The 19,666-nt window shown below is 34.5% G+C and overlaps 1 protein-coding gene across 1 annotated transcript in view; it reads left to right on the top strand.

Annotated features, from left to right (window-relative positions):
* PTPRQ (protein tyrosine phosphatase receptor type Q) overlaps positions 1 to 19,666 on the top strand; it is a 246,130-nt gene that overhangs the window by 164,584 nt on the left and 61,880 nt on the right. The window contains exons 36-39 of the mRNA XM_036300643.1: positions 7,794 to 7,915; positions 12,727 to 12,913; positions 15,864 to 16,108; positions 18,756 to 18,822. Of these exons, the coding sequence (XP_036156536.1) occupies positions 7,794 to 7,915; positions 12,727 to 12,913; positions 15,864 to 16,108; positions 18,756 to 18,822 (621 nt within the window). The remainder of the gene's footprint in view (positions 1 to 7,793; positions 7,916 to 12,726; positions 12,914 to 15,863; positions 16,109 to 18,755; positions 18,823 to 19,666) is intronic.

The following is a 19,666-nucleotide window of genomic DNA, read 5'->3' as shown; positions in this document are numbered from 1 at the left end:
GGAACTTTGTGAATGGGAGGGAGTGATGAGAGGGAGAAAACTCTTTTAGTTTATCCAGAATTAAAATAAATGAAAGGTGGGAGGAGACAAATCTGTGGCGTGTCTGTTGGCTGGATGCATGTTCCCATGTTTATCACCAGCTGCCAAGCCCTCCACCACTACTTCCCTAGCCTTCAGAGAGCAGTCATTTAATCCCCCTTTCCAGCCTTTTTATAAGAGTTGTAATCACCGGTCATTTGATCTGAAGAGCAATGCCACTACTTTTCCAAATGGTATGTTGATATTGTAGGGCAATGGTTCTTACACCAAAGGCATTAGAATCATCGGGGGGCTTGTTAAAACACAGTGCTGGAGCCTCCCCAGGGCTTCTGATTCAGTAAGTCTGGGGTATGGCCTCAGAATTTGCTTTTCTAATAACTTCCTAGGTATTGCTGCTGGACTGGAGGTCACTTTTGATAACCACTGTTGTAGAAAGTTGTTTTGTAAACTTGATGCAATTCTAAAAATGATGTTATCTGATTCTAATAATAATGGTACTAACATTGGAAAATGTTCAGTCTTACCTGGCATAGCTAGCATTGGAAGTGGCAGGGTTTTGTTTTTGTTGTTTTTTATTTGGTGGTGGTGTTTTTTTCACCTTAAGCCAGTCTGAAATGAGTGGGAAAAGTACTAATTAAGCATCAAAGAAGAAAGTCATACAATGAGGTCTAATGCTGGGATGTTCACAAATCATCCTCAGGACTTATCAAATAGACTAATTGTCAGATTCTTAGGCTTGTAGTATTTGCTCTTTGTGATACCATCTTGCAGTTGGGAAATGTAACTATAAAACTAAATTAAAGTCTTGTAAAGCAGTAGGAGATATTTGATACAACAACAGTAGTCTCCTATACGGGGCAGTGAAATCACTGGGCTCTAGGGAAACATCCAACACCAGGGAAGGTCAGTCGACTAAAACAGTGTTTAATCAGTGCGATATGTCCTAAGATGCTCTTGGCCTGCATACAGATGGTCAATCTACTCGCTGCACTTCTTCAGGGCCCTTGATGCCCTGAATTGTATAAGACACAAGAAATACATCCAAACTACCCAGCACATCTTTAGTCCTGAGAGACTTCTACAACTCAAAGCGAATTCTTCCAGGTGAATCAAAGCCAACTCAAAGTTTTAGAGGTCACTAACGTGTGTATAGTTGAGCAACAATTGCGTCCATGTAGTGGTGACCATAGTTAGGAATCTGGTGGTCCAGTGTACCAAATTCTGAGACTGAAATACCCCAAAGGGTAGCCCTTTAAGTAAGCTTTAAACTGAATTTGAATAAATGTGCAGATGATTTAAATCATTTGTTCACAGAGCTCAAGATTTTCTGTCGTTCAAGTGGCTGTCAAATCACTTATTTATTTGTATTTATTCTTGTAGGAAAGTCATTCTAGCATGGTGCACTAAAAACCATAGAGTATTTTCAAAAACATTTTTCATCATTAAATTAAATTTACAGGGATCTGCAGAAGGTAAAGTTACTAATAAGTCTTTGAATGTGCTTATTCTGAAAGTGTAGTATTAGACACACCAAAATTTGATGGTCCTTAATCAAAGTGGCACAGACTTGGGGGCATTCAGACTTTTATATGGACTAGGCAAAATGATGGTCTATCCAGACTCACCTTTCAGCTAACACACTTAGCATGAGGACACAGATGGATGGGAAAGATGACCCTGACCCACATAAGACCCACATTCCTGTGCAAGGATAGAAGCATGATAATCAGGAAATGATGGTTGTTAGTTACAGAAAATGCATTATTGTGAAAACCAGGGTGAAAGTGCTTATGAGAGGAAGTGATTGGATTATGGGGAATGAGAGAATAAGGATAGATCATTCTTACTGAGTAAATTGCTGTGATTTATAAGAGAAAGGGTATAGTGATATCTTGGCCCATTACTGACTAGATTCATTTCACAAACAATCCTAAATCAGAATGTGACAGTTTATGGGGAGACAAACAAAGTCTCCCAAGGATGCTTATATGTTACGAAGCTTTTAAACTGGCATATTTTAACTCTCATACCTTTATTGCCATCAGCTTCTTTTATTTGGATTGTTGATATTCATATCTGTAATTTTGTATTCCCATTATTTGAATCTAGTACTAATTTACTATACACTGTGATAAAAGAGATGATACTGGAATTATGTTATTATATCTTTTGGAATGTTGATAAGTTCCAAGAGAAAATTACCTAAAAGAAACTTGAAATTTTATATACTTATAAGTACACTGTAATATTTAAATAATTTAAAAATAATTAGATACTACTGTATAATAGACTTAAGCATATGGTGTTCTAAATATTTCTCTCAAATTATCTATGAATTAATCAAATGATCATTTTCATTGCAATATACCGATGAAATATATATTATATGCAAATAACATATTCATATATCAGTTCAGTTGTGTATGTGTTTGCCTTTGGTTTTAGTTCAGATTTAAGAGTTTTTATTCCATCATATTCTAATCCTTCAAGTATACAAATTGTATAATAGATTTGAAGAGAAAGTTTTCACAAAGGATTCAACAAAGGAAACACTTCTGTAACAAAATAGGCAATTTCATTGAATTTACTGAAAATGCAAATGTTTAATTTGATTGTTTCTTAAAAAGAAAGAAAGAAAGAAACTGGGAACAAGTTCAAGAATTGGCATTAAAGTACATCTCAGCAAGGAGCTAAATACTTTGCCTTTTCATATTGATTGATTACTGTATAGACTTTAAAATGTTTAGTACTATTAGCGGTTACTATGGGCCATGAATTATTTTGAATGTTAGTTTTCTCTCTGCTTTGCATGGGTAGCAGACACTCCCTGATGAGGGCTTTGATTGCTAGTATTTAAGGAATGATTACAGGCTTGACATTTTACTATGAAAGATTAGAAGTTGAATAAGGCATCATACTGCTTTCTGAGCTGGTCTATAGACATATTTGCAAAACTAGTCAAAGTTTTCCTTGGAAAATGGTTTTGGATCTCTCCTTAGTTGAAACCCAAAAGATCCAGATTATGGAGCAGAGAAGATATGGACATATTTCCCTGGAAATATTTCCAACCACAAGCTACCATCAACATAGTCACAGAAAAGTCTTGTCAACTTTCTTAGCCACAGAAAATTCTCAGTAAACTGTTTGTGATGTCTGGGCAATAATATTGTACAACCTTGTTTGCCTGTTAGAATGAGTTAGGTTTAAAAGTGTAGTCCTGACAGCCATTGAATTGGTATACTCTATCGAGGTACATGAATCAGATAGATTCTAGACATAGTCTGCCCTCTTTTGATCTAATTTATTTTGACCCATCTTTCTGATATGAGTTAGATACCAAAATTTACAGAGGCCCTTCTGGTTCTTTCAAAGACCTAAGCAGTGGCATCAAAGGCCCTACATGACTTGGCCCCATTTTGTTTCCAGCTCTTGTTTGACTTACATAACTCCAGACTCAGCGGAGACCTTGTTATTCATAGAACATACCAGGCATATTCCTGTCTCAGAGCCTTTGCATGATCCACTTTCCTTCCTGTGACACTGTTGCTCCCTTACCTCCTTCAAGTCTTTGTTTAAATGTCATCTGCATGGAGAGGCATACCCTGACCACCATATTTAATGTAGTAACTTCCATTACCACCCCATTCCCAGTACCCTGCTTCATTGTTTGCCATAGTACATATCACTTCTTAACATGGTATATTTTTACTTATATATTGATTCAAATTTTTATATTATACTTAGATGTTATTTGTCTCCTTCCACTAACATAGAGGTCTCATGCTTCCCATCTCTTTGCTTCTCATCTCTATCTCAGCACCTCAAAAGTGACTAGCATATAGTATATGTTCACTAAACACTTGTGGAGTGAAGAAGAGCCATTAAATATTAGAAGCTCTATATGATAGGTCCACACCTACCTTGATCACTTCCATGGGCTTTGTGTGTTTTTTTAGTGCTGGGAATATAGATGGTGCTCAATAAATACCTGTTGATTGGATGAATACATAAATTTCATCTAAAAGCCAACAGAACATTTGGGTATAAATAAAGAGAAGGGAAGCAAAAAATATTTTCCTGTCTAATACCACTTGAAATGTGTGGTCTGTCAGAAAATTGCTTCTCTCACCATGGTTCTTATAGAGCTAGGAGGCAGGTTTTGCTAAAACATTAATAATCAAGGGGACTAATAAACTGATACTTTGGATGTAGCTCATTCTCTTTTACAGAGTCAAATGCAGAAGATAGACCATTGAAATCCACCAAAAATTTTATATTTTCAAATTAGGTTTCCCCATGAGGAGACCAATGTAATAATTCTCAGTAATGTTATACTTGATCCTGAAGCCCATCCACTCATTTAACATTTTGAATAAAGAGATTCAGAGCTGCTGTTTGTTAAGGAGAAGGTGAGCATATTTCTATGGAATATCCATTTCGAAAAGGAAAAGGGTTGCCACTCTTGCAAATGGAGTGCATTATTCTGTGAGGACACCCAAAAGCAATTAATTATGCTGGTGGTGGGAGAGCTCTCATTATGCTCATTTGCTATGCATAGTGACCTGAACAAATTATGCTAACATTTGAATCAATTTTCATAAAGCTAGAAGTAATAAGACTGAACATGTCAAGATATGCAGATTCCATGATCTCTTCTATTATAGTCACCAGATCCAATTCTGTCATCATTATTAGCACCTCTCAGCTCATCAAATCTCTGAATCCTGGGACATCCTTTCTTCAGCCCCTCCCCTGGGTGCTTCACTGGCCATTTGGACTGGTTCTCTGAGTCAGTGTTCTGAGTATTGCCCAAAGGTCAGAAGGATACAAAAGGCCCCGACGGGGACTAGGAGAGCGAGCTGAGCAGGGAGGTGGATAGGATATGTTTGGCACCCCAAAGGCATTTTCCCACAGAAAGTTTGTTATACATAATTGCTAGATTCCTCTATAGCAGTGGTGGTCAACCTTTTTTTTTTTTTTAATCTCATGGCACACATAAACTCATTACTAAAATTCTGTGGCACACAAAAAATATATTTTTTCGCCGATATAATAAAAATATAATTTTGATTTATTCACACTGGGCAGCTATTGTCTTGTTGGCTGTTGTAATTTCTTTTTTTATACAATCTAAAGTAAAATAGGTCAGTGCTCCTAACTAAATAGTAATGTACTGTATGATTTAAAAATTCTTGCAGCACACTAGTTGAAAATCACTGCTCTATAATAACATCATTAAACTATTTGGATGCTATCACTAAAAGTAATTTTATGGGGTGATTTTGCCACTGAATTCCTCATGTATTATCTCTCTCAAAAATATGTTCTAAGTACCAACAATTCATTCATAGTTTAAAGATTGTCACTACTATTAACATCTTAAATACCTATCTGGTAGAGTCACTTGAGCTAAATATACTTCTCATATTTATACTGCCCCAATTTGTAAGGGATTATCTGAAATTAAAAAAACAAACAAACACGAAAACCTTTTCCATCCTATCTCCCTAGTTTCAGTCTCATAATTGCCAGGTAAGCAACTCAATCTTCATGACTTTCTCAGATTCAATGAGTACAAATCCAAATTTATAATCTCCTTCTGTAGTCTTATCCCTAAGAAAAACCAGTATCTATTTCTTAATGCACTGTTGTTGTGAACTCTATCAGCATTCTCCTAGTATTAATACATGAGTTACCTTTTACAACTTCCTCTATCTCAGTTTGTGTGCATGTCTAATAAGCTTATAAGTTCTTTTTAAATGTTCTAAATAACTCTGGAATTCATATCTACCTATCAATACTTACTGTCACTGTTCTAGATTAGAGTCTCATCATATCTCACCTGGTTTTTGGGAAGTAGTCTATCTGGACTCAATGCTTCAGAGCAATTACCTTTTTCAGAGTTGCCTGAGTTTTCTCAAAACTTCACAGTGGCTTCCCATTGTTTTAAGAATGAACTTCAAATTCCCTAACATAATAAGCAACTGCTCCTTAACTTAGTTCCCAAACTACTATTTAAAGCTTGTTTGTTCCCAACTTTATTCCTCAAGGAACACTGATCTCTCTGTGACTTCTCTATTCCTTGAATTTAGACATTCTGAATATTTTCTGTACCATGGATTCCTTTGGCCATCTGATGAAGTGCTTGGATCCCTTTCCTAGAGGAATATTTTTTAATGTATAAAATAATAAACATAATATTACCAAAGAAAGCAATTGTACAGTAATACAATTCTGTCTGTCTGTGAACCCTGTTGTTTATGTCATTGTGGCTTTGCTTATGATCCTCTTCCCATAAAAGTGCCCCTAAACCTACTCTTCTGATTATCAAAATCCTTCTCATCTTTCAAAGCCTATTTAATTCCCATTTCCTCTGTGCAACTTTACCTTTACGTCCTGCTCCATCTGTATGCACCACTTTGCCCTTTGCCTTCTCATAGATTATTTGTATTTCTAATTACTTCTTATCTTTACTTTGCCCTTTATTATAAAACACTGTATTAAATGACAATGATGGGCCAGACACTATACTGGCCAATTTTACATGTTTTGTCTTCATATTTCTCTTTCTCTTTTAAAACACTATAAAGTATGTATATGAGGAGGAAACTGAGATACAGAAATTTTGTTGTTTGACCAAGATCACACAGCTTCCTCCTTTTATAATTATTTGAGGAAAGTAATATTTGATCTTCTTCTGTATACCTTCTCAGGATCTATAGAATAATGTTGTCTAGTAATATTTGCTTATGTGGATTTAAAAGTGAGAAATACTACAAAATACTTACTTCCCAAAATGTAATGTCTCTAGAATCTAATAGGGAGCATAGGAGGACAGAGATGTGTACAACTGTGTTCCTAGGTCAGAGTCTATGCCAATTAACTGGGATGAAATACTTTTAGCATTCTATACACCCTTCTAATATCTAGTGATTTCACAAATTTAAAACCTACATTCCACATATGAAATCATATGGTTCCTAGCATTTTCTGACTGATGGAAGATGATTTGACTTTGGGTGGTGGGCACACAATGCAATAAACAGATCATGTATCATAGAAATGTACACTTGAAACCTATATGATCTTATTAACCAGTGTCACTTAATAAGTTAAATAAAAAAGAGAAAACTTATACAGGGTTTTCATTAGTCAATTCCTTAAAATATTATTTCTTGTTTTGCATTCTTGATTAAAAAACAATAATAAAAATAGAGTAAATTAAATAATTTGTTTGTAATCATAATAAATCCAGTAAATGTTTACATATGTAATAATAAGATCAGTTGTATAATTTATTTACTATGCTACCCGCTCAGTGAAAACAATAAAATGAGCCCAATTTACATTCATATTACAATATGTTTTGAATCTAATTACTTTGTGCCAGTTTCACTTTTCTGTAATCATATATGTTTTATAAGTTTTCTTAAATCAACATTGTTAGGCTATTTATTTTAAAATAAAAATAAAGATTTATTTTAGCAACAGTAAAGCTTTCCTTTCAATATTATTTTCAGTTTTAAAACCATGTATCTATGATCATTAATTTCTAATGTGAAAGTTCTTCATGTATAGTAATTTTGAAAAGAATTATATGTTTTTATTCAACAACACCTTTAGCATGCTGTGAACTATAAATTAATGCATAATTAATTCATTATGGCTATCCATTTTTCAGGACTTCTCTATTATTGCACTGTAGCAAATACTAACTCAGACATAGATGAGTAAATGCTTTTCTATTTTTGCAGCTCCAGAGGGTCCTCCTGAAAATGTGTATGTAGTAGCAACATCACCTTTTAGCATCAACATCAGCTGGAGTGAACCTGCTATCATTACTGGACCAACGTTCTATCTGATAGATGTTGAATCGGTAAGGTTTGTCTTGCCTTCTGCAAAAGGCAATGGAGAGCATGGAAATGAACAAACAAGAAAATCAAATAAAACAAAAACTCATAGACAGCAATAACAGTATGGTGGTCAGCAGAATGAAGGGGGATGGGAGAGTCATAAAGGGTTAAGGGGGTCAACTATATGGTGACAAAAGAAGATTTGACTTCAGGTGGTGGGAGCAAATTGCAATATACAGATAATGTATCAGATTTGTATACTTGAAACATATATCATCTTATTAACCACTAGAGGCCCTGTACATGAATTCATGAACAAGTGGGGTCCCTCCCTGTGAATCGGGGCTGTCTCACCAGTCCTGGTGGGGGCCAATTGGGGCTGGCCGGCTGGGGGGAGGAGGAGGGGCTGCAGGAGGTTGGCTGTGGGAGCGCACAGAACACCAGGGGGAAGCTTTTGCATTGAGCATCTGCCCCCTGGTCATCACTGCGCATCATAGCTACCGGCTGGTCATCCAGTTGTCTGGTTGTAATGGTTGTTTAGGCTTTTATATATATATATATACTAGAGGCCCGGTGCATGAAAATTCATGCACTGGAAGGGGGCGGTTCCTCAGGCCGGCCTGCTCCCTCTCACAGTCCAGGAGCCCTCAGGGGCAGGAGGCGACCCAGCGATCAGGGGAAGGTGACGCCCCATCACACTTCTGCTGCTGCCACTGCTGGCAGCGCAAGCCTCAGTTGGCTCTGATTACCTGAGCCTCGGGCAACCCTGGGGGGCTGGGGGGCTGAGGAGACTGGGGGACTCTGGAGGCAGGCAGAGCTGGGGGGACTGGGCGCTGCCATCTTGTGGCTATGGGCGCCATCATATTGGAGGGCGGGGAAGTCAATTAGCATATTCCCTCTTTATTGGCTGTGGGCACCACCATCTTTGAGGGTGGGACAGTCAATTAGCATATTCCCTCCTTATTGGCTGTGGGCGCCACCATCTTTGTGATGGTGTGCAGGTCAATTAGCATATTCCCTCTTTATTAAATAGGATAGATTGTTGCTCCAATAAGTTTAATTAAAAAAGGGAGGAAAAGGACACAGGTTTTGGAACCGAACTATTTACATTTTAATTCTAGCTCAAGTATACCTTGGGTAACTTAACCTGTGTTTCAGTTTTCACATCTGTAAAATAAAGATTAATAATAGATTAATAATAGATGATATTTAGGGTACAGAAATTGTGTGAAGACTAAACTGTTACTATGCATAAAGAACTTAAAACATTGCCTGGCATATAGGAAGTACTCAATACATGCAAAGAATAATAACATGGTTATTATTACATTGGTCCTTAGGATATACATGATGTATATAAACAGGTGGTTAAATTGGTAACACACTAGTTAAAATACAGTGAAGAAGAACTCATCATACCAAATGAGAAGGGAGAAGGGCATTAGGATAAATATATCCTAAATACATAACATCAGAGCTTAGTATTATCTCCTCATTTGCATTACCACACCTTATCTAACAATATTTTGATGTAAATATTACTATCTTCATTCTGCATAAAGGTGAACTGAGACAGACATGATAAATAATTTCTCACATAACTGAGACTAGGCTAAGACCAGCAGACAATGGTATGATAGGATAAATGGAAAGCCATTAAATATCAATTAAAATTTGCCAAATTGAAATATGAACTCACCAAAACCACTTCGGATCAAGGATAGCAAGAATTCAAACAGATTCTAGCACTTCACAGGTTCCCTGGGATTCTTGGACTGAAGTAATCATTTAGTTCCTTCTTCCCTTCATTAATCCAACACAAATTCTTAAGTAAATCTAACATGCCAGTATTGTTCTAGGGTTTGGATAGGTAGAAGTGAACAAGTCAGAAGTGGCCACTGTCTTTATAGAGCTTATCTGCAGTTCATTTCATGAATATATAACTATCTACATTCAAGAATCATTAGTTCCTAGACCCATGAAGAACACATTTCATTGAATTTTGCACTCCTGGTACTGCCTGAATTTTGCCAAATACTAGCCACTAGGTCATACAAGTCTTCCTATATAAGACTAAAATTAAGCCAAAATTGACCATCTTAAAATATATATTTATGGGCACCAATATCATCCTGGATGATTGTACTGGAAATTAATGCATTTTGTAGTCATTTTTTATTGTAATATTTACTTTTTTAAAATTAAAAAAATATATTTATTGAACAGCCTCTATTTTCCAAAACAAAGATGGAAAATAAGGTTTTGTTCTCAAGTAGCTCACACTGTAGTGGGAGACACTAGAATATAAACAGCAGTTTTTTTAAAAATAAAACCTAACTAAGTAATTAAAGCTTCTGTTATGGGAGACATGGGGTAAAGAGAAGACTTCATAGAGCAGGTTAAATTTATTCTGAGACTTGAGGGATGAATAAGGGTTTACCAAGTTGGAAGGTTGGAGGTGGGAGAGAAAAAGGAGAGAAATGAACCAGTCCAGCTACTGATATTATATATAAAAATTACCATACTTCATAAATAAAAAAAATGTTTCATAATAATAATAGGTGATCAAATATAATATGAGCAAACAACCTTGGCACTAACTGAAGGGAAATGCTAGTCAAAAAGGTCTGAGCTATTGGTCCTGGGTAAGTGAACAAATAATGGTTAATAGTAACAAAGATAAAGTAGGTTTAATAAAGAAAGATAATAAATTTTATATAAGCTGTATTCAAAGGCCTAGCATTCTTTTTGGATTTTATTAAAATTTATTTAAGAGATAGTAGGTCACAGACATGCTGTGTCATATTTTTACTTCTTGATATTTGTTATCCATTGTTTTCATGGATGGCCTTGGAATAGTTTCATTGTACCTTATAAGATCATTCCCAGTGAACTTATGACAGTGTAGACAGTTCTGGACTATTGAAACAACTGACTGTAAATCCTGTCAGCTACTTAGTTGTTATGGAATCTTGAGGAATTCACCTCAACTCTATAAAATCAGAGTTCAAGTGGCCACAGTATGTAGTCAGGCAATAACATAAATGAGCAGTCAAAGTGAAGCCAACTGGATGGGGCAGTGATGCACTGGAGACCCATAGCTCTTTACAGAAGCTGACTATCATTCACCCCTAGGTCATTGTTACTCAGCGCGAATATAAGCCTCGTCCTAAGGAAAATTTTAAAAGCCAGATGTTCCGATGATATTTAAATATTAACAACAAATTAAATACACTTTCTATCAGGAAGAATGTGTACCTCATCAATTGGATTTCTAGGCTAATTTCTTTTTCTGCCATTTTAGAAACTTTTCCTTCCGCTGCTGTCTTGAGGTAGGAACAATCTACCTGACTTTTTTCTATGCTGATATTATTTATCAGCCTTTTATTGTGTTTCTCATGGCAACATTAGATTAGGTTAAGGGAGGCCTTAGAAAAGACTATTTGAAGACCATACACTGAACAAAAGCCATCTTTCGAAGTTACCAGGGAGGGTGAAGTTGAGAATGAACTTAATACTGGGAGCAGTGTGTATAATCTGTTTTAGAGTTTTTCAAAATCATGTGCCTGCGAGGAGCATGCAAAATAAGATTTTAAATTTTCTGATGTTCACCTCAGGAAAAGCCCTTCCTTACTGCTAGAAACTTAGACTTTCCATCAAAGATAAACCATACTTAAATAAGTCATAAACCTACATTGAGTACACCGAAAGGTAAGCATTTGTGCATATTTAATAATTATGACAACCACAGTTGAGTTCTTATCCAGTGTCAACTCAGAGTTTTCCTAACTGCAATCAAGACCAGCATTTTAAAATTAATTGGAATAAAATTAGAGCAGAAAAGACCAAGTGTATTTCAAAAGGAAGTTGAATTTCTGAAAATAGTTTTTCAGGTATAAATAAGTATATATATATATGAGTGCACATATAAATACTTCTTTATACCTGAAAAATGATTTTATGAGTTATGGTATGAAAAATGATATCCTGAATTATGTTACAAAATGTGTTTCCTTTGTGTGAGTCTGGTATTAAAATAAAACAAAATACTTCAGATCTATTTTTTCTAAATTTCAACAAAGCACTATAAACACATATTATCACCCATTTCAATACACAGAAAGTAAGACACAGAACGTAAGTGAGTTGACAAATGCTATGTAGGAGCTATTAAGTGGCTAAGTTGGGGTTTGAACCTTTGATGGTTGGGTACCAAAACCTATATTTTTTCTCTATAAAACATTAGAGTAGGAAGCAGTGTTTCATCGACTGCAGAGATAATTTTGGCTTGATTTTGATGATTTTTGATGGGTGAATTGCTTTTTCTTTTACTTTTAATTATTGAAATAATTGCTAATTAGTAAACTATTAAAGTAACACTTTAGATTCCCCAGGACAATCTGTTTAAAGAAATACAGTTGTCCCTTGAACAACATGGAGGTTAGGGGTACTGACCCCCACACAGTTGAAAATATGCATATAACTTTTGGCTCCACCAAAACTTGTTATTCCTCAGTATCCACAGGGATTGGTTCCAGGACCACCTGTGGACACTAACATCCTCATATAGTCAAGTTGCCTGCATCAATGCATACAGTCAGCAAGCTGCATCTGTAGACTTCTAACTGAAAATTGAAAACAGTACAAATATTCATTGAGAAAATCTGCATATATTTGGACCCATGCAGTTCAAGCCTGTGTTGTTCAAAGGTCAACACTAATTTAAATCTTGACTAGATAAATATACCACATGCAGCTTTGTATGATTATACTTTAGTGATTTGTATCTCAAGTGCTGCTTTCTTTCATTGTCAGCTATTTTTTTTTCTTATAGGTAGATAGTGATGAATTTAATATTTCCTTAATCAAGTCAAATGAAGAGAATAAAACCATAGAAATTAAAGATTTAAAAATATTCACAAGGTATTCTGTGGTGATCACTGCATTCACTGGAAATGTTAGTGCGGCTTATGTAGAAGGAAAGTCAAGTGCTGAAGTGATTGTTACTACTTTAGAATCAGGTAAGGCATATTTTTTATCATTGCTAAAAACTGGACCTACTTAGGTATTTTTCTTACAGTTTATCGCACCCCACCCTAAAAAGGGTATGTATTATCAAATTTTTAATTCATATAAATATAATATTCAGTGATTCACTCTGATTGACGAAAGTGAAGCTTTCTGTTTTTTGAGGCAAAGTGGAATTATGCAGAATAGCCAATCCTTGTAAATACAAAAAAACAACAACACACAAATTAGTTCATAATAAGCACAATTTTTGCATTTATTTAAACACTAAATGTTTCAGAAATTATCTTGCTGAAGAGATGATTTTCCCAATTGTGTATAGCCCAAAATGCTTCACCTAAAATTCCATTTTAATTATTTCTGTCTCATGATTTAAATGCTTATTTAAAGTGCTAATACTTTATTATTAAATAAACTAGAAGTCAAAATCCGAATCCGGGTCACATTTATCATATGTTTTCTTCACTTATTTAAGAGACATGTTTTATTATATAATCTATTTGATAAATGTCAGAATCCATACAGATTTACTCAAGTTCCCATGAACAGGGTCTGAATGAATGATAAGATTATAACCAATAAGAATTAAATGTGGAAAGTCAACCTCCCAGAACTCGCTTGCCCCATCCTCCTTCAGACTCCTGATGTTCTTTGCCACCAGATATATCTTTGGAAAGAGCACATGAAGGGATGTGTTGCTATAGTTTATTTGTTGCTATCTGTAAGGTAAGTATAGGAGGTAAAAATACTTTTGAGTTAGTCTTTTCATTATGTTACATACTGCATTGTCTACTGTTATGGTTCTAAATTAAAAGGTCCATCTTATTCTCTGAACCCTAAAATCCCACTTGTTTCCAGTGTGCTGCCACGTGTATGTATCCCAGGTATCTATTTTCTCATTGTACTTGTTGCAAGTCTCTGTCATCCTACCTTCCTGTGAGGAAAGATGCTGCTGAACTTCTTCACATCCATGCCATAAAGCATTCATTGAAAATCTTAATGTGCTACTTCTTTCAAGGATATTGTAGTTTAATACATTTTTACTGAACATCTAAAAATTCAATTTTAGATGTAAAACCAAATATATTTGCAGGATAGGAAGTTCTTTCCAGCATTGAGAGAAATCTTCCACTTATCCAACTTTAAACCGGACCTTATTTTTAAAAACATCTCTTGTAAAAAAATAAAGTTTTTCTTATGTACCATAAATATGTTTAACAACTAATTTTGTGAAAATGTGTTGAACCTGTCTAACCTTTATGTTAGCTATGCTTTTTTGCCCTTAAATGTGGTATTTGGAACAATAAAATGTTATCTGATTCTCTCTCTTTTTCCTCACTGTTACTTATTTACTTATTTTTTTGCTTGCCAGAGGGCACTATTTTTAAAGATGTTTGCAAGAAAAAAGAGCTTGTACCTGAACTACTAATAGCCAAGTATTAACAGCCTTCTTCATGGAAATTCTTTATTTAGTATGGAAAAATATATCCATTCCAACTTGATCAAAATAGATATATTCATCCAGTTATTCATATAAATAACACAATGTAGTACAGCAATAAATAGTTCATAAAATATATTTTATTATGAACTATATTCATAAAATAATTTTATCGTGTATACAATTTTTTCACAATAATTTATTGATACTTAGCTTGTTATATGTCCAACTAACTTCTATTTATTAAAAAAAACCCGGAATATCTAGAATATATGAACTCTTAAAACTCAGCACAACAAATCCAGTTTAAAAGTTGATAAAAGACATTTCACCAAAGAGGAGATATGATTGGCAAATAAACTCATGATAAGATAGATTTTCAGTATCATTACTTATTAGGAAAATGCAAATTAAAGCCACAATGAGATATCACTATGCATTTACTAGGACAGATAAAATAATAATGTTGAAAATGGTGAGAATACCAAATGATGGCAAAGATGCAGAAAGACTGGATTTCTCATACATTTCTAGTGGGACTATAAAAGGGTATAGCCACATTGGAAAATAGTTTGTTAATCTTTTATAAAACCAAGCATGATTCAGCAATTATACTCTAGGGTATTTATCATAGAGAATTGATAATTTGTGTTCATGCAAGCATCTGTATGTAAATGGTAATAGCAGATTTATTAGTAATAAAAAAACTGAAAACAATCCAAATGTTTTTTTTATGATTAAACAAATTCTGGTACACCCATATAAGGGAACACTACTTGGCAATGAAAGAAGAATGAATTACTAATATATGCAACAACTCTGATGAACCTCACAGTCATTATGCATTGTGTTTCTCAAAATGACATAGCTATGGAGATGAAGAAAGATTAGTGTTGAGGGGAGGCATGGAAGGCAAATACAAAGAGAAGGCAAGATGAAGTTCTTTTGTGGTGATGGGATTGCTCTGTATCTTGTTTCTGATGGTGTTTATAGGAATCTGTACATGGGATTAAATTGCATAGAACTACATACAAGAAAGTGTGAAAAAAATGTTAAATTTGAATATTGTCTGTAGTCTTGTTAACAGCATTGTACCAATGTCAGTTTCCAGGTTTGATATTAAACTACAGTTATATAAGATGCCAACAATGGCGAAAGCTAGGGGAAGGCTACGTGGAACTGTGTATGGTTTTTGCAACTTTCCGTGAGTCTATATTATTATTAATTAAACTCAAATAGTTATGGAAATGTGATCTGCATAAAAACAATGCATATATAAAGCTAAATAAATAAGAGGAAATATATAATGAACTGAATCAGCAGTATGGTTCCTGTGACCTAAGATGTCAGTGATATCAGACATTTTGCTTGTTTCCATAATTCATAGGGTTTAAATAATCTGTGTAATACTCCTTATAAACATAAATTTGAAATCAGTTTTATATGGCGATTGAAAAGAACATATTTTTTATAAAATTTAATTGCTAAATATTTCATTTTAGTCCCTAAGGATCCACCTAACAACATGACATTTCAGAAGATACCAGATGAAGTGACAAAATTTCAGTTAACATTCCTTCCTCCTTCTCAACCCAATGGAAATATCCAAGTATATCAAGCTTTGGTTTACCGAGAAGATGACCCTACTGCTGTGCAGATTCACAACCTCAGCATTATCCAGAAAACGGACACATCCGTTATCGCAATGTTAGAAGGACTGAAAGGTGGACATACATACAATATCAGTGTAAGCATTCATAGCTTTTAGTTACTTGCCTATTTTACAAAGTCAGTTGTCAAACTCAGCATTCAAAGATACTTCAGCTTATGTACACACTACATTTTTTTCACATATTTTGGGGGGATTGTTTAAGACATGCACACAGAAAATAGATTTAGAGAAGTGAAATTGTTGATATCCTATTATAATATAGCAAGTCCTATGAAAATATATAGGTAATTAAAACCTTTGTACAAACAATAATGCCATTAACTCTAATAGCATTATTGTTTAGAAATAATTTATTCCCCTTCCATTCTGTGGCTTATACATATATCTATGCCATTGACTTTGATTTTGGCCACACGATGTGCTTTGGCCAATGACATGTGCCACATCTATTGAGAAGCATTACAAGTTTGTGTCAGCTCTCTCCTTCTTCCTCTCCGTCTCAAGAAAAGATATTCCAAGCGGAGTCTGCTTCTTCAGTCTGGGTCTAGAAATGGGAAAATATCAAGTAAGGTTAAGCCATGTCAGCCAACCCACAGTTGTGCATGTACTGTAAATAAGAAAAAAATGTGCACTATTGTAAGCCAAAAGTAAACACCAAAAAACAGCCACATTTGTATTATTGTTAGAAATGCAGAAATAAAATAAAGGATAAAGGAAATGCATGCTAAAAGTAAAAGAATTGTAGTAAAGAGATGATTCTGCCAAATGGAAAACTGTTAATGTGTGATTATAAATGAAACATGGAAAAGCAAAATTCAAAGGCAAAGAGCAGAAATAATTATTTACATGATTGAAATTCACATATATTTCACATAACTATTACTAAAAGCTAATAACATTTTATTTTTTCATTCTAAATTATCCATTTGGGAAAGTAAGTGTATATGTGAGTTCATATTGCATATATACAGGCCATGATCAATTTGTTTCATCATTTGATGATTTTTATAGCATGTCTTGCAATTTTCAAATAGAATTATCTGATTCAGAAATTCATATTTCAAGCAACATAAAATTCATCCTAAGCCTTAACTTATTAACTAATCCTCCTAGTAACTCTTTATAATCATCAGAATACTACCATGTGTATATATATTCCCTCATTAACTTTATATCCTGCTAGGTAATATGTCTTGCTAGGATTCTTTTTGTACATACCATTGTGAATATCTTTGTGAAAGATCTATTAGAGGAGAGTGGTGGTTAGAGAATGAACTGACCTTGGTTCAAATACTCACTTTGCTATTTTCTGTATCTGGTCAATTTCTGCAAATCTACCTTGGTTTTCTTATCTGAAAAATTACTAATAGGAATAATAACTTCTTTATAAGAATATTGTGAGTATTAATGATTTGTAGTTATGGTAAATAGTGAGTACGCTATCAGTTTTGCCTATTGTGAATATGAGAAAAAATAGGAAATAAATCACAACTAATTCATAATTTAAAGAACAAGAAATAAGTTCTCTGATTATTCACAAAGTGGAATTTACAGCATCCTCAACTCCTGAGAGGTTATTAGAAATGTATAACTTTAGCACCTGTTCCCATCTGCTGCATGAAAATTTGCATATCTTCATTTACCCGGGTTTCCAAGTGACCTATTTCCACAATGCAATTGAAAAGCACTGTCCAATTCATCATTTACTATGTCACTTAAATATTAGCTTGCACCATAAAGAAATAAAAATAAGGAAGCAGACCATAATATCATTTTTGTTGTGGATACTTTCTTAAATTTACAAACTTCAATAAGCATTTTCTTTAGATATTTTTAACCATGTTTTTGGGGCTTGGGTTATTCACCATAACTAGCACATCATACATATCATTACAGTTTTAATTCAATCAAAGTATATATAGTGTGGAGTGTGGGTCACTAATATATAAACAAATGTATTAACTTCAATAAACATTATACTCTGAATTTCATTTAGCAAGTACAAATAAACTGGGCGAGAACATGGTCTTTGTTTTATATAGCAATATTATGTGGATAGAAGAAAATTCTGTGTCTGCAGTTTCCTAAGCACAAAGTTAATTGAAAGGATTCACATCTGTGTAAATCACCCTCTGTACATACAAACAGAAATGCTTTATGTGTATATGCTGCATTACGCAGGTTATAGCGTCAGATACTTTGGGGCAGGGGTGAAGAAGGGCATAAAGGGCAACTTTCAGAGGGATGATTTAATACAGGAAACCTGGGAGGCTGGAGGAATAGGGTTTCATCTCAGAGAAGGGAAAAAAAAGAGGATCTTGAATATGGATTTACAGAAAGCCAGTTACCTAGCTACAGAGAAGAGGAAAAGATGTTAGAGTAGATGAAGAGAGCAAATAGAGTCTTTTCTATTCCTCCTACAGGTTCCAATTGAAGCCACAGTCTTTTCCTAGTCTCTGTGATCCGTCTATTTTGGTCAATCAGCCTTTGTTCTCAGGGCTTACTAGTAGCACAAGATCAGTTTTAAGAATTACTTTGTTGTTAATATTCTTCCTCCATATATAACTCACATTTAAGGGGGTGCAAGAAATAGATAATTAATAGATTATATGCAATTGTTTTTAAAAGTAGAATCATTTTAAAATTACATATAACCATAATCAGTTATAGGTACATGTAAGCAATAATTTGAAAATAGTAACAAGATGTTTCTTTGTTTTAGGTTTATGCAATCAATAGTGCTGGTGCAGGACCAAAGGTTCAGATGAGAATAACTATGGATATTAAAGGTATATACACAAGCTCCCATTCATTCCACAAATGCTGCTTTCTTAATCAAACAGTAATTGAACTTGAATTCTGTATTAGAATTAACGGTGGAGTCAAGCTTGTAGTGATGCATGTGCATTTAGTAAGCATATTTAAGTAATAATATATGCTTGTTAAAGCTATAATTAAAATGCCCAAATAATGATGCAAATTACCATCCTATATAATAAAAGGCTAATATGCAAATTGTCCCCTCAGGAGTTCAACCACTCGCTATGACGTGCACTGACCACCAGGGGGCGGCATAGAATGAAGGAAGGACCTGGCCAGCGGGGAGGCGGGGAGGAGGAAGGCCTCGATTGGCCCTGATCATTGGCCAGGCCTGGGGACCCTACCCATGCATGAATTTTGTGCACCAGGCCTCTAGGGTTAAATAAAGAGAATGCCCACCTGCTATTTTTTTCTTATATTTCCTTTCCTGTAACTTTAAACTCTTCTGAGACAAATTTTATAGTCCATTATTTTGTTTTTAAATTTTATTGAAAACGAAACTTATTCTTTAAATTACCCATGACTAGGAGTTGACTAGTTTTAACTAGATTCCTCAATGACTTTTATTTATATTGAAAGTTGAATTCTTTACAGTTAATTAAATAGTGTTTACTGAACAACCATGTATTCAGCTTTATGATTCTAACTCTAAAGATTCTGATCTATCAATTTATTAATATTACAGGTAGTTTTCATTGACAATATAACTAAAATTTGGAGCCTCTCGCCCGCCAAATCCATAAAAACTAAAAAAGATTTTTATGAGGAATTTAGGGTCATTCAGTCATCAGGGTGCCTTCTATTCCTGAGACT

This window comes from Myotis myotis, unplaced genomic scaffold (genome assembly GCF_014108235.1).
Source record: "Myotis myotis isolate mMyoMyo1 unplaced genomic scaffold, mMyoMyo1.p scaffold_m19_p_3, whole genome shotgun sequence".
NCBI lineage: Eukaryota > Metazoa > Chordata > Mammalia > Chiroptera > Vespertilionidae > Myotis > Myotis myotis.
This window is presented reverse-complemented; position numbering and strand designations above follow the sequence as displayed.